We start from the raw sequence: 22,373 nt of genomic DNA, 5'->3' as shown, positions 1-22,373 counted from the left end.
AATTGTCCATTCAAAATTCATTTGGAATTTGAGTAGAATGCCGACTCATGTACGTGGGTCAGGGAGTGCAATCGCGGTGGACTCCGGGGGCTGGCTGTTGTTTCCACCTCCCTCTCCTGCATGAGGACTCATTACTAAATGTGCGTGTGCAGGGGCTACTTAAATATTGTGGGCAACCCTAGAAAACGGGAAATACAGACTGCTTTCCTCCACACCATAAAAATGATGAAAACGGGACTACCGAATTGTTCTGGGGTTTTGGTATGTGTTCTCTCCAGTCCCATAAAGCCTAAGTTCAAGGAGTCATCTTTGAACTTACCATTCCCTGATTTGGGGTTTTTCCTTTGCACTCACTAGATGAAATCTGAGTATGATTTAAACTTAGGGTTTCCAGAACATTTCAATTAACACTGGGGAGGGGACTGGGGAGGAAGGGGGGGCCTTAGAGATATATGACTGAACATTGGTTATAACTGAAGCACCAGCATTTTTCAACCTACTACTGACTGACATTCAAATTTCTGGGGCTACCTTCTTGGTTCCCAATTCCGGCATTCTCTTACCAACTGCATGCTTTCTGTCATGATTGTTCAAGTTGTTCAAATTGTTTACTTCTACTTTGGAGTCTTCAATTAAGGTGCCAGGGCTGGTGACCCCTGGGATGTTGGGCAGGTGGCAGGGCGGAGTCTGAGCCATGGGAGAATTGCGACGATCCAACAGAAACTTCCGATCGTAAATGATCCGGGTTCCTGGAAAACATCGTTGGAAAGTTTCAAACAAATTAAGGGGTTATCAACATATAATACTACCAGGAATTTATTTTAAGTCCCATTTAATTCTAACCCTTAAGGATTCTACAGTTCAAGAAAAAGGGCGGGCCCTGACCGCCCTGGCCCCTCTGCCATCTGAAACACCTTTTCCTCCTCTCCTTCCCCAGGAGTTTCCTCCTGGGGCAACTCCCTGCTTATCCTTCAAGCCGCAGCCCCAACATCGTTTCCTTTACACAGCTCTAGAAAATCATTCTTCCCCTGTCTTACTCAACGCACATTACCTACTGCAGGACGGAGATTTATCTGTTTGCCCCTCTAAAGACTGTGCGTTCCTTATGCCAGGGCCAGGGCTGTTTATGTCTGATGCAGGTCGTAATCATTAAGCAGATCTCCAACAAAGTTTGAAGTTGAGAGCCACCTTTAGGTTAAAAGGCACTGAGATCGACGTTCTTCCCAGACAGTCCCAGACAGAGCTGTCCTAGAACATGAAACTGGCAGCTAGTCTCCTATTTTACAAAGGGGTCTGCTTACCAGTAAGTGCTACCAGAATATTTTGTAACAGTTCTGGAGTGCACTTGACCTGATAAACAGTGAAGAAAAATTGCTGCTGCCTGTTTCTTCTTTCCTGGTCTTCCCAAGGTACTAATGGCTACAAACGAGACAAAAAACTAAGTGACAATTTAGAGATTCTTGATGATGGCCTCATGCAGTGGATGCCTGGAGCCCTGCTGCCGACTCTAGGACTACAGTAAGTACAGGAGGAAAGAACGTGGGGACCATGAGGTGGTGCCTGTGGAACAGGGGAGGAGGGAGGGAGGGGCAGATCAGCGTGCTAGCCATCCCAGGCCAAATAACAAAGGGAGGTAGTCATGTGACGGCATCTTGCTCATACTAGGCTAAATCCAGGGAAGAAAAACCTGATTTAAAGGTTTAGGCTAAAGACAATGAAAATAAAATTGTGTACAAAGTTACATAGTTAAAAGAGGCAGAATGCAAATATTACTTGCCGATCAATGCTTTTAGATTCCCAAGTAAAAAGAAAGAATCCTGTCATACTATAACAAGGAGAGTCTGGATCAGGCAGATTTCCTCAAATAACAGGTGACAGCCACATCCCAGGAAACAGAAGAACAAGCACAACAGCCAGCTAATCTAGCTGAAATGTGAATAGCAAGTGGAAAAAAGCAAGACATTTACTACCACAGGAATGAAAACTCTGAGGTTTTCCCTAGAAAGAAAGGAAATGAATATTAATCTAAATAAATAATACCAACATTAAATAAACAGTTGGGAAATGAGCTACAAACGCAATAATTTCCTTGGGATTAACAGCTGCAGTGGTGCCTGACTTTATGCAAATGCCAGTAAATAATTTCCTTTTGACGAGATGGAAAAGTGTCAAACTAGGTGAGGAAATGGCCAACAGAGACCCTACCCTCTACCAGCCTTGCTTTAACAATCAAAGTTAAGCACTAAACACACTCTCTTCTCACTAATACTGCAAATCCATCCCAGGAAAGAATCACTAAGTTTCAGATTCAGATGGGAATCTAAAAACCTTTTAAGACTTTGAAACAAAACTCCAAAGGTTATCAACTTTCTTTTTTACTGTCTGATTCTATTGTAACTACACTACACACAATTATATTTATAGTTTATAAGATGTACAAATAAAATATTTGGCTCTCACCCTCTCTACAATAAACTAAGAAAAACATGGTACCATATTTAGAACCTACCCAGACAGCATTTTCGCAGACATCTGCATGGGCATCAACAGGGATGCTTGTTGAAAACATTCATGTTGAATTCAAATCCTTGGCATTAGAATCAGGAAATTAATATTTTTTCAAGTTCCCCAGTCTTGCAGTGTTCCTCAAAATCAAGAACCCAGCTTCAGCCTTCTTCCCAAACCCTAGTAACCGTACTTTGAGACTAGATGAAATATGAAAGAATTAGAAAGACAGCGATGGAAGGGGCAATAGAGATCACTTTGGTGGATGATGCTGAGACTCAGAAAAGTGACTGAATCAAGGTCACGAAGCTAACCAGGGTACAATCGGAACTGACCCTGAGGTCTCCTGAGTCCCAGCCCAGCCCTCTTTCCCGTGCACCTCAGTCACGATGATCTCCGAGAGTGGGAGTGAGCTGTCTGAAGTGAAAGGGATGGAAGGGTATACCACTCAACATAAATAACAGGGTAAACAAGCACAGGTGTGGCAGGCAGGTTACATAACACAGACCACCAATCTGCCCTAAAACACCACTTTTCAAGATCAGGTGAAGGGACGTGATCCAGGGTGTTTTTGGTTTTCTACACATTTTATAAGTTACTTAATTTTTGTATTTCTTCTTCCATGACAGAGAAATGTACAATTTTTAAAATTATGTGAATAGGTAGGTTATATTAGAGAAATTTATTTCCGAATACTAAAGGAGCATCACAAACTTTGGCAGTAAAGAAGATGCTGGTAGAGATGCTGATCTCTGAAGGACAGGACAGCATGGCGCAGACCAGGCTAACAGCTCTAACTGCTGTCAGTGGGGCGTCTTTCGCCTATAAGGCTAAAGGATATAGGAAAAGATGAAACTTCACAAAAGACATCTCTAGGTCTTCTGAGAGTGGCTAGAATTAGCTTCCTATTTTGACTGTTAGAAACACATAGGCCCCCACTCCACTTGTGACGGACCAGAACCCCTACTGCAAGAGAACGGTTCTGCATGCCTCCCTCCAACCTGCAAGAACACTTAGAAAAGCTGGAGGTCATTCGTTCCTTACTTAAAGAAGACATAAGTCTTGTCACCTATTTCAAATATAATTTTAACACAGGGAACTTAGAAATTTATCTCCACCCTCTTTGCTTTGAAAAATAAGATTTGTAACAGCTCAAAAAGGCATCTGGAAATCACGAGTCATTTTAGATGGCAGAGAACAGTTCAACTTTCAAAAAGTGAATAGTTCTAAGTATTTTGGATAAAAAAATTTCTAATATGGATTTAAAATGTTTTACTACCTTAAATAGAAAACTATTCAACACTTTCTTGATGAATCAGGCTATTCTTTTGAAAATCATTTTTAAAAAGATTTTATTTATTTACTTTTAGAGAGGGTAAGGGAGGGAAAAAGAGGGAGAGAAACATCAATGTGTGGTTGCCTCTCACACACCCCCTACTGGGGACCTGGCCTGCAACCCAGGCATGTGTCCTCGCTGGGACTCAGACCAGCAACCCTTTGGTTCAAAGGCTTGGACTGAGCCGTACCAGCCAGGTCAGAAAATCATTTTTTTATACTATGTTGCCACTTAGAAAGTCTCAGGGCCCATTTAATTGATGCCATTTATTTTTCTTACATTGTACAGAATTCAGTTTGCCAGGCTTGTGCCTGTACCCCTCCCTCCATAGTTTGTCTCCTCCCTCACTCTTAGGCTAAGAACTGCCTTTCCCCCATGCCTCAGTGTGGGCTGCCATAGCAAAATGCACAGACAGCACAGCTTAAAAAGAAACACACAGGTATTCTCTTACAGTTCTTGAGCAATCCAAGATCCAAGGTGCCAGCATTAACTGTTTCTGCTGAGAGTTCCCCTGTGGGCTCACAGACAGCCACTTTCTCACCGTGTTTTCACCGAGGCGGGGAGTAAACTCTCCAGTGTCTCATTTTACAGGAACAGTAATCCCATCAGGAGGGCTCCACCCTCAAGACCCATTCTAAACCTTATTACCTCTCAAAAGCCCCTACTCCAAATACCCTCACCTTGGGGCTAGGGCTTTAAGATATGAATGGGGAGGGCTTGATTCTATCCATGGTACACCATTCACCCATTGAAACTTAAAACTCCTCATCTGTTGGGTTTAGAAATGCTTTTTAGAAGAATATGTAAAATAAGAGTGAACAGGGGCCTGATGGGTTTCCAATGAACAGAGAAGGAGCGTTAGCGGATGGACTTTGCACATCTGTTATTACCCGCCCCCCCCCCCACTTTGGATATTACTCTTAGGTTTCAAAAAAGTGAGTTTTCACTGTGAAATGCTGTAACATTCAACTTGCAAGTCAGAACAAGATTATTCTCATTTCTGCAATACACCGAGCTTGGAAACTGGAGACGAGTGGTGGAAAAACGTACAGGAGAAAAGTAAGCTTTCTATTTCTAAATTACACTTAGCAATAACATATGCATTAAAAAAAGTGTAAGTGGGCCCTGACCAGGAGGCTACCTTGGTTGTGGCGTGTCCCGTACACCAAAAGGTGGCAGGTTTGATCCCCGGTTGGGTTGCATGCAGGAGGCAACCAATGTTTCACTCTCTCTCGCTCCACCTCCCTTCCTCTCTAAACGAACAAACAAACAAACAATGTCCTATGGTGAGGATTTAAAAAAAAACTAATTGAAATAAGTAGGAAGTAAGTAATAGAACTATATATGTGTGAAGTAGTAGAAGAGAAACTTTAAAGAACTTCTATGACTACAGAGGTGATAAAGTACTTTTTTACAGGTTTCTTGAGATACAATCCATTTAGAGTGTAGAATTCAAGTTTTTAGTGTATCTACAGAATTGTACAACCATTACCATAGTCAATTTTAGAACACTGTCATCAACAGAGATAACCCACACACATTTAGCAGTCCCTTCTCCTTTTCCTCCAACCTCTTCCAGCCCTAGGTACCCACTGATCTGTTTTCTGTCTCTAGATTTCCCTATGCTGGATGGACATTTCACATAAATGGAATCATATAATACGGTCTTTATGACTGCCTCTTTCACTTGCATAATATTTTCAAGGTTCATACATGTTTAGCACTTATCAGTACTTCGTTTCTTTTTTATTGCCAAATATTCCATTGTAGGTATATGTCACATTCTATCGATTAATCGTTGATAGACATCTGGGTTGTTTCCACTTTGAATAACGCTGCTAACAAACATTCATGTACGAGTTTTTGTGTAGATGTACAGGGTAGGGAAAAGTAGGTTTACATAAAAAATACAACAGAAGCCCTGGCTGGTGTGGCTCAGTGGTTGAGTGCCAGGCTGCAAATCAAGGGGTTGCCTGTTCGATACCCAGTCAGGACACATGCCTGGGTTGCCAGCCAGGTCCCCAGTATGGGGTTCACAAAAGGCAACCACACACTGATGTTTCTCTCTCCCTTCCCCTCTCTAAAAAATAAAAAATAAAATAAAATCTTTAAAACATTTTAAAAAATACAATAATAAATAACAAAAATAAACTGCTTTGTGTACTCACAACTGTAAACCTCCTTTTGTCCCACCCTGTATATTTTAATTTCTTTTGGATATTACTCATATACCTAATCGTAGAATTGTTGGATCATATGGTAACTGTTTTTAACATTTTGAGGAACTACCAGATTGTTTTCCAAGTGACCAGACATTTTACATCTTTTAAAAAAGATTTTATTTACTTAGTTGTAGAGAGGAGGAAGGGAGGGAGAAAGAGAGGGAAGGAAACATCACTGTGTGGTTGCCTCCCCCACACCACGCACTGGGGACCTGGCTGGCAACCCAGGCATGTGCCCTGACTGGGAATCCAACTGGCGAGCCTTTGGTACATAGGCCAGCACTCAATCCACTGAGCCACACCAGCCAGGGCCATTTTACATTTTTAACAGTAGTGTGTGAAGGTTCCAATTCCTACACATTATAGCCGACACCTTTTTTTATCACAGCCATTCTAGTGGGTGTGAGGTAGTTATCTCATGATGGTTTAATTTTATTTGCATTTCCCTGATGGCTAATGGTCTTGAACATCTTTTCATAAATGTATTGGCCATTCCAACACATATCTTCTTTGAAGAAATGTCTATTCAGATCCTTTACCCATTTTTTTTTAACAGGCTGTCTATTTACCACAGTTACGAGTTCTTTATATATAATGAGTACAAGTCCCTTATTCATATATAATTTGCAAATATTTTCTCCTATTTTGTGGGTTATCTTTTCACTTTTCAGTGACTGTGTTCTCTGAAGGGCAAAAGTTTTTAATTTTGATGTTCAATTTACGTCTTTTCTTTTGTTGCTTGAACTTTTGGTGTCATTTCTAAGAAACTATTGCCTAACCAAGGTCATAAAGATTTATGCCCATTTTCTTCTAAAAGTTTTATTGTTTTAGCTTTTACACTTAAGTCTTCCAGCCATGGGGGTCCAGCTTCAAAATTTTTTTTAATCCTCACCAGAGGATATGTTTATTGATTTTAGAGACAGGAAGAGGTAGGGAGAGAGAGAGACATAGATGTGAGCTGGAAACATCAATCCCTTGCCTCCTGTAAGCACCCTGGCCGGGGATTTAACCCACCACCTAAGGTACCTGTCTTGACCAGGAATTGAACTTGCAACCTTTTGGTGCACAGGACAACGTTCTAACCAACTGAGCCACCTGGCCAGGGCTCCAGCTTCAGTTTTTGCATGTGGATATCCAACCGCACCAGTATCATTTGTTGAAAAGACTCCTCCGCCCCCCCACATTTAATTGTCTTGGCATCCTTGTCACAGATCAACTGGCCATAATTGTGAGGGCTTATTTTCAGTCTGCCATTCCTCTATTATGTCTATCTTTATGACAGTACCTGATTCCACACTGTCTTGATTTGTAGTAACTTTTGAAATAAGGAAGTGTGAATACTCCAACTTTGTTTTTCTTTTCGAGATTTTTGGGGCTATTTTAGGTCTCTAAACACTCCACATGAATTTTTGAGTCAGCCTGTGAACTTCAGCAAAGAAGTCAGGTGGGATTTTCATGGGGATTGTGCTAAATGTATAGATAAATTTGGAAACTTTTACTATGCTAACAATATTAAATCATCGGATCCATTGACATGGAATGTCTTTCTGTTTATTTAGGTCTTTTTTTTAGCAATGCTTTACAGTTCCCATAGTTTAAGTTTTGAGCTTTTTTGGTTAAATTTGCTCCCACGTGTTTTATTGTTTTTATGCTAATACAAATGGAATTGTTTTTCCTGATTTCATTTTTGGATTGTTCATTGCAAGTATGTAGAAATGCAATTCAATTTCTGTACACCAATCTTTTACACTATAACCTTGCTAAATTCACTCAAGTTCTTCTAATAATCTTTTTAGTGGATTCCTAGGATACATGAATTTGAATGCAAAAAAAGTAAACAATTTAGAAAGGAAGACAACCTGAAGAACTAGTCTTAAATGATGCCACTAATGGTCTCAAATACAGCCAGGGAAAATATGATTACAAAAGCAAGGTATTTTATGTGTTTGAATTTTAGATCACTGCAAATTAAAAACAACTGTAGCAGATAGTTAGCAATAAAAGGGGAGTCAACCTGTTAGTGACTAAAGAGTTTATGGTGTAATTCGGAAGCATATGACATTCAAAAAACCTAAACTATTCAAAGAAAAACATTAAGACTCAACTATGAATAAAGTGCCAGGAAAAAAACCCTTTATTTCCTTTGTTAAACATTGTTTTTACTGTGAAATTGCACAAATTCCAAGACAACCAATTAAAAAACCTAAAATACTCAGTTTCTCTTACACACATTCGCACAGAGACATATTTTCTGAAGCAAAGACCTCCCAGGATCCACTTTTCTTCCAAACTGCCTGTCATGTGTGTGTCCTCCTGACTTCATGTCAACCATCACCTCTACAGTTAGAAACAAGTCACCTTAAGGGAAAACAGAAGACCACATAAGAAACCCACAGTTTGCATATAACACAACATAAAATAGGGCATGATTTTGATCAATTGATGGAATGTTAATTAAAAAAATCATTTGACCTTGACAATTGAAACTTTTTCTTTTCAGTGAATTTTCTATTTCCCTTTCTAAGGAAATAATCATACCCTTTGGTCTTGTGTTGAGAAGTTAAAATGGAAAGGTTGACCCTACTGGCAAACGACAGGTAGGACAGATGGACAGTATAATCGTACGCAGAGGAGAGCTCCAGTTGACAGATAATCACAAAGGTTTAACTATATTATTTAGTTTTAAAGGTAACTAACTACTCAAAAGAACCAACACTGGTAATATAATGTTCAAAAATTGGTAAATTGGAAGGGGAAATGCGGTAGAAAGTAAGGAAAGTGTCCTGGATTCCTCATCTTTCATAACAGAAAGTCAATGGTATTATCTGATGTTAAGAAATCAATAAATTGTGGTATACTTATATCAATTACAGCAACAGTGGTAGTCAGAAAAAGCACTATAAACAGACACTATTTAAAGCAGTTTTTTACTGACACATTACTTTGCATTTTATGCACCTCTGTTCAATATTTCTTTTTCTATTTTGTTTTTAAAATATGCACATACTACTTTAGTCTTCATGTTTGGATTTCAAAACAAATAAAAACTTTTAAATCTAGGGTTACCATCATATACTGATAAATTTTCTTCATCCCTTGGTGACTAGATACTAGGGGGGTCTACTACCTTGAGCCAGCATGTTCTTGGCACGGACATTACTAGCAAGCACAAGAGTAAAACTAATTGACAGGTGGTAGTTACTCTACTTTCACAGGGTCCCCACCATAAAACTGGGAGTAGAAAGGAGGGGAAAAGCTTCTACCTGTTGATCTAAAAACTAGTTGATTTTCAAATGGCAGGGAATAAGAAAGCCAATGAATGAGGCCCCAAATTATGCTTGCTGAGATGGTTAGTATAGAAGTAAGGTCATTTCAGACTCAGGGCCTTTGAGGCCAAGTAGCTCTGTTTAAATAATTATTCCATGCACTAAGCTATGTACACCTAAGAACTGTGTAAGTTGAAATAAAACCACCCAGAGAATGTCCACCAGAACATGCTTGACTGACAAGGTGGTAGTTATTCCACTTGCACAGGGACCCCATCATAAAATTCTGTTTAACTAAGACTGCTTCCAGAATCAGAATTAAGCATACACCCATGCAAATACACAGCTAGGAACAGAAATGTAACTTGCCCAATTGCACAGCTTAAATAACATGGTGACAAAACTGAGACAGATCTACACCCTCACACAATAGTGTCCCAGGCAGGCAGGGAGAGTGTGCAGTCAAGTGGGACTTCCCTAAGGGACTTTTTCCACTGAAGAGAAAACTCTTTCTCTGAAAACCCTAGCCAACTTCTCCCCACAACTAATTTGGCCAGAACTAGCTCAGATGCCCACCAGAATGGACAATGGGGAAGCCATAGAGTAGTCATGGTATATATATATATATATATATATACACACACACACACACACACATATACACATACATACACATGCATACATACATACATACCCATATATATATATATATATATATCTGGGTCCTGGCACACCATCACTTAAAAAAAATAAGGAAATCTCGGGTATCACAGAAGAAGGTGGAATAGCTATTGGGCCAGAAACCAACAGTGCCTGCCACATCTGTTTTATATTTATCTAAATTTAATAACTACTAATTTAACCAAAATGGGTTAAAAATTAAATTAGTAAGTTTGGAGGTAGAAGTATGTATGAGGCCTGTCTGGAAAAAGTCCAACCATTGTTAATATGAGGAGAATGGTTTGTATAACACTGATGCAACCGGCAGCCAAGGAGAGTGGACTGGAATGCACATGCGTGAACAATGATGACTTCTCTGTACTAGTCAGTGGGGGTGGTAGATGGTGTTGAGTGGGCATGTGTACTGTGTGGCTGTCACATTCAAATGACGAATGAGTAGAGCAACAAATCTACATTAAATTTTGCATTAAGCTTGAACATTACTCTGTGAAAGCTATTTGGATGATTCAGAAGGCCGCAGTTTTGGGCAACTGGTGATTGGCAGCTTTATCACAACAATGCACCCAACTCACCCATCACATCTCGTGTAGTTTTTTTGGGAAACATCAAATCACCCAGGCGACTCAGCCCCACGACAGCCCAGATTTGCCACCCTGCAACTTCTGGCTTTTCCCCAAACTAAAATCACCTTTGAAAGGGAAGAGATTTCAGATCATTGATGAGATTCAAGAAAATATGATGGGGCAGCTGATGGTGATTGGGAGAACTGTGTAAGGTCCCAAGGCGACTACTTTGAAGGGGACTGAGGCGTCACTGTCCTGTGTCCAACGTTTCTTGGATCTTCGTCAAAGCGTGTGGCTGGATACTTTCTGGACAGACCTCCTATATTGGGAGGATGTATATAGTAACTAAATACTCATCTTCCACAGTGGGAAGCTAATTGCTAATATCAAAAACAGACAAATAGCATTAAATCATGTTATTCAGAAATCCAGAGGTAAACACTAAAACAGCTGAACGAGTTTAAAGAATAGAAATGGAGATCAGAGGAGATGGGGCATGAGAATGTTGCTTTTTGTTATTAGCCTAATATTACTATCACTTTTAAACCTTACTTTCATAGGCATTAAAAAAAATGCAAAAGAAAAATAAAAGGGAGACTGCATGAATCTTGGAGACATTATGCTGTGTCAAACAAGTCAGTCACAAAAGGACAATTATTGAATGAATGATTCCACTTACATAAGGTAACTAGAGTGGTCAAATTCACAGACAGTAGAACGGTGGCTGCTGGGGGCTGAGAGGGGTGAGTAATGGTGAGTTATTGTTTAAAGGGCATGAAGTTTCAGTTTGGGAAGATAAAACGGTCCTGGAGATGAACGGTGGAGATGGTTGGAAAACAATGTGTGAATGTAGTAGATGCCATGAAACTGTACACTTAAAATTGGTCCAAATGGCCCTGGCTGGTGTGCCTCAGTTGGTTGGAGCATCGTCCCATGAACCAAAAGGTTAAGGGTTCCATTCCCGGTGCCCAGGGCACATGCCTGGATTGCAGGTTTGGTCTCAGGTTGGGAAGCGCCCAAGAGGCAGCCAGCCTTGCACGAATGTTTCTCTCCCCGCTTTTTTCCCTCCCTTCCCCTCAATCAATGAGCATGTCCTGGAGTGAGGACTGAAAAAAAGAGGTTGAAATGGTAAATTTTATGTTATTATACTTTATCACTATAAAAAATAAACCTGATTTCAGACTTCCAGCCTCCAAAAATGTGAGAGTAAATTCCCATTGCTTAAAGCCTCCTCTCCACAAATTTTTTTAAGATCAAGCAACAACATAAAAAAAATGATTACAAGGGTTCTGACTGGGATGGCTCATTTGTCTAGGCGTCTTCCTATAAGGTGAAAAGTCGCCAGTTCAATTCCCAATCAGGGCACATGCCTGGGTTGTGGGTTCAATCCCCAGTAGGGGCACATACAAGAGGCAATCCATTGATGTTTCTCTCTTGTATCAATGCTTTTCTTCTCCCTCTCTATCTCCCTCCCTTCTCCCATCTCTAAAAGTAAATATATAAAATATTTTTTAAAAATCACAAGGAATTAAAAAAAAGGTGACCCCAAAGTACTTGTGAATATATATACACGTAACAGACTGACTGCTAAGGCAGGAGGGGCCATGGGGAAGGAAAGTATCCTTCAGAACTAGAAAATAATTTTAAAAGAAACAAAACACTTGGCAAGTAACCTCAGTATTCCATTAGGAATTCTCAAGATTTCTCCAACTATGCCTCACATAAGGGCCCACCAAGTGATCAGAAATAGAAGGAAGATGGCCCTGACTGGCTGGCTCAGTTGACTGGAGCATCGCCTTGGACACTAAAAGGCTGTAGGTTCAATCCCCGGTTGGAGTACATATGGGAGGCAACAGATCGATGTTTCTCTCTCACACTGATGTCTGGCTGTCTATCTGTCTCTCTGTCTGAAATCAATGAACATATCCTTGGGTGAGGATTAAAAGAAAAAAGAGCCCTGACTGTTGTGGCTCAGTGGGTTGGGTGTCATCCTGCTGAGAGATCTGAGGTTCAAATTCCCCGTCAGGACACGTGTCTGGGTTGTGGGCCAGGTCCTGGTTGGGGGTGTGCAAGAGGCAACCAATTGATGTTTCTTTTGCTCTTTGATGTTTCTCTCCCTCTCTTTACCTTTCTAAAAAGAAACAATATATATATATTTAAAAAAGAAAGAAATAGAAGATGAACAAACAGCAGGGCTTCTATTGAAAAGAAGTCAGTCTCGTCCTGCCACACCCCTGCTTAAGGGAAAATGAGACCTGGCTGGTGTGGCTCAGTGGATTGAGCACCAGCCTGTGAACCTAAAGGTCTCCAGTTCCATTCCCAGTCAGGGCACAAGCCTGAGTTGCAGACTAAGTCCCCAGTTGGGCGTGGGTGAGAGGCAACCAATCAATGTTTCTCTCATACAGCTTCTTTCCCTCTCTTTCTCCCTCCCTTCCTGTCTCTCTGAAAATAAATAAACACAATCTTTAAAAAAAAAAAGAAAATAAGTGAAAATACAGACAGGACTATAAAGAAAGTAGTTTTCTCTGCTTTTTATTCTTCCAACTTGGGAAGGTGATAGAAGTCTGTGTTTGACTGAATGGACTAAAGAATGTTGCTGAACAAACTTCAGTTTTCAGCATCTGTTCCTCGTGCAGGCCCTGGATGAAAAGACAGACAGACTCTTAAAAGCTCTATGCCACAGAACCTGGAGGAAACCAAAGGCTGCCGCTTAACTCAGTACCCTCCAGGGAGGTGGATGGTGGCCGACCTACGTTCAGGGCATGCAACCATTAAATACCTAAAGTGCCAATAAAACCAAAAAAGTGACAATTTTTATATCAACAAAAGGTACAATTAAAGCCTCATGACCTAATAACTTAGTATGATTAAATTATTGTGGTGAATGGAAGATATCCAAAGACTGTGCAAAGCCAATCCTACTGTCCTTTGACTAACTCCATGTATCAATAACTCCCGGGAGCAAAGATTTCCAAGATATTAAGGTCGAATGATGGCTCCTGCCCAATCACTAGGACACTGCTATCATAGAAGATACTTCCAGGATAAAAGGGAATTGATGATGACTACGCTCCTATTCAGAAGGTCCAGTGTTAGAAGAGGCCTTAAAAAGCATCTTGCATACAGGAAGCCTGTTATTTTACAGATGAAGTTACTAATAGCCAGAGAAGTTAACAGTGTTTGTGAAAGATCACACAGTGACACAGGAATCTGGAAATCAACACAAGTAAGCAAAGTCCTCTAAACGAGTAGGTTCTCTTGAGTCTCAAATGCAAAATGAGTTGAAACAAGTGGCCTTGAGCTAGCACCAGATGCAAAATGGCATATAAATCACAAACCAATCTTAAATAAATGCCACCTGATTTTAAGTCTTTCTAGCCTTGGCCATCAGAAAATCTGGATCAAAATAAAGTACACCAAGTATGTCCTCTTCTGTTTAGGCTTGAACATTCATCTTGAAATGTTTTCTCCACAAGAAATCCTGGTTGGATCTCCCAGGATCCAACTGGATCTGACTGTATATGGACAGATTCCACAGATATGGCTCAGCCTCTGTCTGTAATGCTAATAATTAGTGAAGAATCACTCTATTGGTAAGGGGAAGAAAGCACACAGACTCAAATCTGGGTCTCACTCCAACTATGCTTTCCTTCTAAGTTCACTCCTCATGGGTACTTATTTCAAAAATAAGAAAACAGCCCTGGCTGGCACAGCTCAGTGGATTGAGTGCAGGCTGCAAACCAAAGGGTTGCTGGTTCGATTCCCAGTCAGGGCATATGCCTGGATTGCAGGCCAGGTCCCTAATGGGGGCCATGTGAGAGGCAAACACACACTGGTATGTCTCACTCTTTCTTTCTCCCTCCCTTCCCCTCTCTAAAAATAAAATAAAATAAAACCCTAAAAGAAAAAAAACTGCATATCTATCGACACCAACTTTTACTTGCAGTAAAGAACTTGAACTGTATCAACCCAATTTGTAAGAGACAAAAGCCTACCTGAAGATCACTGGTCTAGGTCACTGTTCTTATCTGATACCTACTTCTAATAGTTGAGGGACGCCTCAAATCAGAGCGCATTTTTTTTCACTTCAATGTAAAAGCAGTCCAACTCAACACGGTCTCTGGTGATGAGATGAGCTCCTTTTTAAGGCTCAAATAACTAATTATAACATCTTAAAATGAAGAATCACAAGCCTCTCATACTTCCTGATACATACCTCTTAGAACCTAGAGAGTAGCGGTCTACCTTCACCAATAAATTGTCAGCACTCCTGCTATAAAATGGCAGGCTAGTTCTTAAAGATGTAACATTAAATGAGGTGTTACCTTGACACTCTGAACAAAGATATCACAAGAAAAATATAGACTAATATCCCTCATGAATATAAATGCAAAAATCCTCAACCAAATATTAGCAAACCAAATTCAGCAACACATAAAAATAATTATATACAATGACCAAGTGGGATTCATCACAGGAATGCAAGGCTGGTTCAACATCCAAAAATCAATTAATGTAATACCATCACATCGAGAAAACAAAAATCACACAATCACCTCAAAAGATGCACACACAAAAATGCACTTGACAAAACCAACCCCTTTGAACAGACTAGGAGTGAAAAAGAACATCTTCGACCTGATAAAAGGTATCTTAAAAATCCACAGCTAATATCCACACAGTGCTTTCTTCATACACGGCACATTTCTTTTTGCATTTCAGTTGTGTTTTAACTTTTTGAAATAATAAAGCATAATATGCCAAAAATGTTACATATTTTCTTCCATCTGCAGTACTAAAATGGCTGTACAAAAATTCACCAATTTTGATAAGTTTTTTAAAATGCAGGCCAATATGACAGCTGTCACAACACAATCTAACAAAATTGTTTCAAATGAAGTTAAAGACAACTAAGCACTACTAGAGCCATCCTAGGAAATAAACCCAACAAACTTTTCCAGTGAACCCAATATTTTCCAGACAACACCCTTGCTTCTTCTTAAGGTTTTTACCTTTTTAAACTACTCAATGAAATGAACAGCTCCTGTTTGTCAGGGCAGCTGTCCTAAAGAGGTGAAAGATCATTTATTTAGCTGCCAGCACTCAAAGAATTCTGGGCTTTCGGCTTCAAGCTGCGACCTGAGAACCAGGTGAAGAGGGTCTTTAAAAACTAGCCACATTTTGGATGAAAAGCTGCTGGGTGGTAAGGAGCACATAGGTTTTAAGGGACCTTCACAAAACAAAGTCCCATGATAGAAAAAAAAATTTAAATTGGCCCTGGCTGGTGTAGCTCAGTGGATTGAGCACGGGCCTGTGAAGCAAAGGGTTGCCGGTTCAATTCCCAGTCAGGGCACATGCTTGGGTTGCAGGCCAGTTCCCAGCAGGGGATGCATGAGAGGCAACCACACATTGATATTTCTCTCCCTCTCTCCTTCCCTTCCCCCTCTAAGGATAAATAAATAAAATAAAATAAATTGAAAATGGTAACCTAGGCTTTGCCTATTCAATAAGTTGAATGACTGCAAGTCTCAAAGGACTTTTATCCTAGTATAAATGGAGCAACAAAAATCTTCTGTTAAAAAAAGGTTTTATGTATTTATTTTTAGAGAAAGGGGAAGGGAGAGAGGGAGAGAAACTTCAATGTGTGGTTGCCTCTCGTTCATCCCCGTCTAGGAACCTGGCCCACAACCCAGGCATGTGCCTTGACTGGGAATCAAACTGGCGACCCTTTGGTTCACAGGTGGGCACTCAATCCACTGAACCATACCAGCCAGGGGAACAAAAATCTTTTAAATATTGATTTGTTCATCTGAAGTCTTGGGAGTCCAGAAGAAGTTCCGCCATTCACCAACAAACTGTTCTGCTCAGGCTCTCTTCCTCTCAAACCAGATGAACTAGTTTTCCCCACATTAACTTTACCCTCTCTGATCCACAAACCTTTACACACAAAAGTGATCAAGCCTACAGTGTCTGTAAACCACGCAAGACTCCTTCCTGTAAAACTGTCTCTAAGACTCCAGTCCTCAAAGTCTGCTAAATAACCCCTGGGAGTGCTAGTCCACAGATCTGCCACTTTTCTTCCTTCCTATTTCACACACCAGCCTCAGGAGAGCAGAAGACAGCTGCGCACACATCTGCTGTGTGCATATGTCTGCTGTGTGCACTGCCCCACCTGCTCGACAGTCTGCACCTCATTTAAAGCGCTGCCCTGGGCCTGGAGATGAGGACTGCTGCCTCCCCCAGGTTCAGAATTCAGTTTCTCATCAGAAAAACTCACCCAACATAAAAAATTGAAGTACATCTTCCTTGATATATACTTTGGCAGCTGATGAATATGAGACTGAAGCTGACACTCCCATGGAATGAAAACACATGCTAATTTGTGTTACTTTGAGATAAGTAAATGCTACCTTCCTTGAACACAAAGCAAAATGACTGAACACCTTTCATTATGTCTTTCATGCACTTCTCACATGTAATAATGAAGCCCTTTGGTTAATTAACTAAAGCTAGAGAGCCAAATAGTACATGTTTGTTCAGAAGTTTTTGGCCTAGAGTAAACTCAGCCTAAGGTCACTGGATTAGAAATTTTTACAACAGTAAGAAACTGACCTCCCTTTCCCATATCTACACAAAGAGCTCTATTCATCTTTAAGAAACCAACCAGATCAAAACTCAGGACTCCCCCAAAAGTACTCATATTTTATTAATAATCCAAGCAGATTCTTTTCCCCTTCTTCTTGCCTTCTCCTTTATTTACAGACCCTCTCAATGGCCTCAGGTAATTCTGGCCCAGTGAACCAATCACACCAACTTTCCAGCTGGCAGAGAGAAAAAGAAAAAGTAAAGGCATGAACAAGATTTCAGACCATCATTGTTAGTTCCCCTCTGGTGCTCTTGTTATGGCAACAACATACTTTTCCACAGCTGGCGATGCTGTTACGCAAGGGGGAAAGGGACAGAAAGGCTAAAAGAGGTCTCTGTTTCTGCTCGTTCCCCAGAGCACAGGTCTCCCTGAAGCAGACAGTTGAGAACTTACAAAAGGAGTAAGGTAGCAGAAAGAATCACATTAGCTAGCATTCCAGAGACAGAAAAGTCTATTTAAATATTTGGAAAACATCCTTTTCTCAGTAAAATAAACGTCTTATGATAGTGAAAGAGGAAACTGGGATAGAGAGAGGACACTAAATTTGAGGCTACCTGCTACTATTAATTAGCAGTCTGACACTCACTAACAAGTTACTTAATTTCTGGGCTTCAGTTTCTCTCAGGAAACCCCAATGTCATGAAAGTGAAGCCAAGTATAATAACTTTATCTTCCACTGAGGCTAGGAATAGCTTCTCAAAGAGCCAAAATTAAAGTAAAATCCAAGGGCATTTTTTTTGCCGGGAATTTATTCAACAAAAATTTCCCTCTTCCCTAATAATTAGAAAAGCAACATGAGAAACTTAAGAGGTTACAGCAAGTGTGTTTTCATCCACTTCTCATTTCTCAAACTGCAGGAAGGCAGTTTTGAGAAACCTTTTCAAGGGTAGGTTGTATTCTGATCCCCAATGAATAAAGGACTAAAGGGGGAAAACCGAATGTCCTTGCCCAGTGTGATCATTTAGGGCAGGGGTAACAAACTCATTTTCACCGGGGGCCACATCGGCCTCGAGGTTGCCTTCAAAGGGCCGAATGTAATTATAGGACTGTATAAATGTAACTACTCCTTAACTGTTAAGCAAGAGCTTGGCGCTGCCGCTGGGTAGAAACAAGGTGCCTGGCCGGATAAAACAAGGTGGAGGGCTGGATTTGGCCTGCAGGGCCTGTGTTTGCCACCTGTCATTTAGGGCATTCAGCACGTCAACTGTCACTCTAGAATGCTCTGACATGTGTAAGATACTCCAAGTCCTTACCAGTAAATAGAGATTTCCAATACAAGTCTACTGACTCTCATTTTTCTAAACGTTTTCAAGTCTGAAATATGTAAGCTAGCATTTAATGCTATTCAATTTTTGTTCTAGAACTAAAAATCTTATCCATCCTCAGCATTCATCAAGAACATGAAGATCATTCAGAGCAAGGACTGCATTTCCTACTTTTGTCTGTGTTCCCTTCCATGCCAAGCACTGCACTGGGCCCACAAAGCTCACTTAAGTTACCTAACAACATTAATTCAGCTGTCTGGAGGAAACCAAACAACAACAAACTATCTTACCTTGGTTCTGGGAAATAAAATTACATGGGGGCAGGGGAAAGGAATGCAACAAGAGAAATGAACAAACCATGAGGGGAAAATTAAATCCTTAAGTTATTGAGGATTTAAACAGCATTGTGTTAACTGTTATAAAATAGTGGTTAAATCCAACTGCAACAGTGCTATCTTCTCTAAACACATTATGTAAGTCTTTGTGTTAAAAATCCAAAGGTCATAATGTATTTTACCAATAAATACAGGCTTAATATAATAATATATGAGCTAACATGACAAGTATTTAAATCTAAACAAACAAAAAGGTGTAGAAACTATCTGGAGACAGGTCAAGTGACATTTGAGAAAGCAGTGGTGTGTGTTGGGAGGAAGGATAAATGAATCAGTAGTTCTGATAGATATCCTTCTAAGGATTTTCAGAACTAATCCAGGCTATTAGACTGGATTCTATCTTTAAAGTAAAGCTTAAGGACTATGCCCTTATTTTAAAAGCAGGGTAGTTTGGTTCTTTGAAATATGCCCAAAGGGTGCCCCTCTGTGTCTCTTCCCTAACGGGAATACTGATTACTATGTAGCAGCAATTTTCAACCAGTGAGCTGCAATAACTTTTAAAGTATGCAATACGCAATACCTGATTATTTAGTTAGGGGCACTGACCTCTTTTTCCCTTAGATCGTCAAAAAAAATGACAACAGCCAACACAATAGCCACCGGGGTGTGAATGACCCAAAATTATACCTTTTTTGTTGTTGTTAGATTAGCAAAAATATCTTTGGTGTGCTGCAGAATTTTAGTAATTACTTTATGTGTGCCACGAGATGAAAAAGGTTGAAAAATCGCTACTGTATGGCTCAAAGTTTAATCCCTTCTCCAAATACATAGCTCATTGCAATTGTTACTATGACATATGGTCTTCAGTGTTGGAAGCACAGACATTTACTGACCACAAAGAATTCTGGAAGTTATAACTTCCTTTCCATCACCTCAGAAAACAATATCCATTTCTTAAAAGCTGTCAGTTCAAGTTCAAGGCAACACTATCTGGAGCAGATTCTGGTCTGCCAAAATCTTTCATGATTAAAAACATGCTCAGGGGCGGGCCTTGAATAGATCAGGTCAGGAGGGAGGTTTCTCCAGTGAGGTAAGCCACCTCACTAAACACTCCACTGTTCTGCAGTTCAACCTTCCTTAAACCCAGCTCTCCATACACATTACGAACTTCTGCCTGGGTCATTTTAAAGTCTCCAGAGACAGCCACTCCTTCCCTAGAACGGCCTGGCTAGATTCCTCTGTGGAGCTTTCAGATTTTTCTCCCTTGTTGGCAAGGAGGTCTTCTTACTCTAAGGTCCTTTGCTATTGTGCCAGGGACTCCAGGATCGCCACGGTCTAACTGCACGGGATTGGTTGCAGCACCACCGGCAAACCCAGCCCACAGGAACGATCTAGCGACCTCGGAGAATGCAGGGGCTGCCAGCGCAGTCCCAACCCTCTGGTGACCAGGCACCCCATCACCAAAAGAAGGCAAAGTTCCGAAGTGAAAAATGAAGCACCGTTCCCTTCAATAAGGTCCCTCAAGATCGCCTTCCAGTCTCCTCCCTCTGGAGAAGAGCCCAGTGAGAGGACACACAACCTGTGACCTATTGCCCGTGACCAATGCAAAACTTCACCTCTACTCCAGTGTTCTTCCTCGTAAACAGTTCCTGGTCGTACTCCGAAAGCAATGCCCAGGAACCTCCCTCTGCACTGCCCCTTCCTCAAAACCATGCAATCCTACTGACCCGGGTGTCCTTCCTGATAATGGCCTCTTCGATCTACCTCCAAACGCGCCGCTGCCAAAATCCTACCCTGACTCTGCCGCGCTCCACCACCCCCATTTCCTTTCCTTTGGCTATCGCTTAAGCATTGCTTTATCATTTTCTCCGCCAGCCTGGGGACTGCCCCCCGCCCCCCCGCGAGGCCTCGCCCGCCAAGTAAACAATGCTGTCAAAGCAGGATAGCGCTGGGCGAGGCCTCCACACTCCGCATTCCAGCCTCCTCCTTGTGTTCTGAAAGCAGCCAAACAAGCCATCGCAGGGTCCCACCAGCAAATGACTCTCCCCAACTTCCTTTCTAAAAAGGCCTAGGAGACAGCTCCAAAATCAAGCACTAACGTGCACAAACGCACCACATGCAAGAAGCAGAGGTAATACAGAGTGAGCGTAAGGCCAAATGTAGACGGATTTGCCCAGGAGGAGGAGGGGGGGAGAAAACTAGGTCGAGTGCATAAACCTGCCACGAAGCGGGAACAGGGGCCCTTTTCCCACCCCCCGACAGGAGAGCCACGTTTCCAGAGTGGAGGCGCGCTCAATAGAGTTTCGGGCAAGAGAGAAGTTAAGGTTCCCGAAAGCAGTCCCACGGGGCTTTGGTGGAGCTGGGCAGGGTTGGGTCGGGAGAGTTGGCCCCGGGGAGAGGCCCCGCGTGGACACGCCCTAAGTTAAAGGACCGCGGCGGGAGACTATGGGCCGTCGAGGCGGCAGCTGGCTGCAGGCTCCGCAGTGTGGACCGCACGGTGCCGGGGGGCCCCGGCGAGCGCTCACCTCCCGGCGTGGTGGAGAAGAGCGTCCCCCCAGGCGTGGTGCAATAGTCGTGAGGTAGCTGCGCGGCGTCGCTGATGGGAACCGTGCGGGTGGGGATGGCACGGCTCTGGCTGGGCAGGTGGCCGCTGCCGGCGGACGAGGACATGGCTCTGGGCGTGGGCTCTCGGGCTTTGTCCGGCGGGCGGGCGGGCAGGCGGGGGGCGGCGGTGGAGGAGGCGGCGGCGGCGGCGGCGGTGGCGGCGGCTGGGGGCCCGAGCTACTCCGGATCCTCCGGCGCACGGGAGAACAGGCGGGGCTGAGCGCGCTCCGCTCGTTCCTCTCAGGTTTCCTCTAGCTCGTTCGTCCCGCTTCGCTCCCGCCGCCGCCCTCTCAGCCGCCGCCGCCGCCGCCGCCCGATCCTCCGGCCTCCGCCTGCAGCTTCAGCAGCAGCAGCAGCAGCGGCAGCAGCGGCGACGACGAGGACCGGAAGCGGGCGAAGGCGGGAGCCAGAGAGAGTTCGGGGAAAGAGGCTCTACCGGAAGTGACGTTTGGGGCGGGACCCAGCTGTGAGGGGCGGGGCCGTGGGTGGGGAGGACGGTCCTCCCCACCTCCGCCCCACGGCGGCCACACGCTAATTGGAGGGGCCCTTTGCGCAGTGCTTGTGAGCCCCGCGAAGTTAGGCACAAAAAAGACTTTCCTGGTTTGTTCGTTTTTGTCAGTCAGCACTTTACTTGAGCCGACTTCTGCTTCCGAACCACCTAAACAAAAGTGTAGTTTTAGTTTTAATTGATGAATAATATAGGCAATGCATGCATGATGTATTAAAAAATCAGAGCAGAAGATTTACAGAGTCAGGGCCTCCCAGTTTCCCAATTCCCCTTTCTAGGGGGAACCACTGGTACCAGTTTATTGTGTGTCGTTCTAGAGCTAACCTCTATATACACACATAATGCAACATATAAACATTAAGAAAAGAAAGAGATTACCGGTAATCACGCCCCCTGTCACAGGGATGGCTATTGAATTAGAAATAAACTGAACTCAGGGAAA

At 42.3% G+C, this 22,373-nt stretch overlaps 1 protein-coding gene across 2 annotated transcripts in view; it reads right to left on the bottom strand.

Moving 5' to 3' along the window:
• EIF4EBP2 (eukaryotic translation initiation factor 4E binding protein 2) overlaps positions 1 to 21,820 on the bottom strand; it is a 28,518-nt gene extending 6,698 nt beyond the window's left edge. Inside the window, exons 1-3 of one of the 2 annotated variants that reach the window (XM_037055808.1) lie at positions 21,573 to 21,820; positions 21,345 to 21,533; positions 564 to 749 (exon numbers count right to left, since the gene is read on the bottom strand). In XM_037055808.1, the coding sequence (XP_036911703.1) occupies positions 564 to 749; positions 21,345 to 21,489 (331 nt within the window). In that variant the 5' untranslated portion in view covers positions 21,490 to 21,533; positions 21,573 to 21,820. The other variant, XM_037055807.1, reaches the window with a different exon arrangement.
• Between the last annotated feature and the right edge of the window lie 553 nt (positions 21,821 to 22,373).

This window comes from Sturnira hondurensis, unplaced genomic scaffold (assembly GCF_014824575.4).
Source record: "Sturnira hondurensis isolate 20B ecotype Veracruz unplaced genomic scaffold, ASM1482457v3 Scaffold0008761, whole genome shotgun sequence".
Lineage (NCBI taxonomy): Eukaryota > Metazoa > Chordata > Mammalia > Chiroptera > Phyllostomidae > Sturnira > Sturnira hondurensis.
This window is presented reverse-complemented; position numbering and strand designations above follow the sequence as displayed.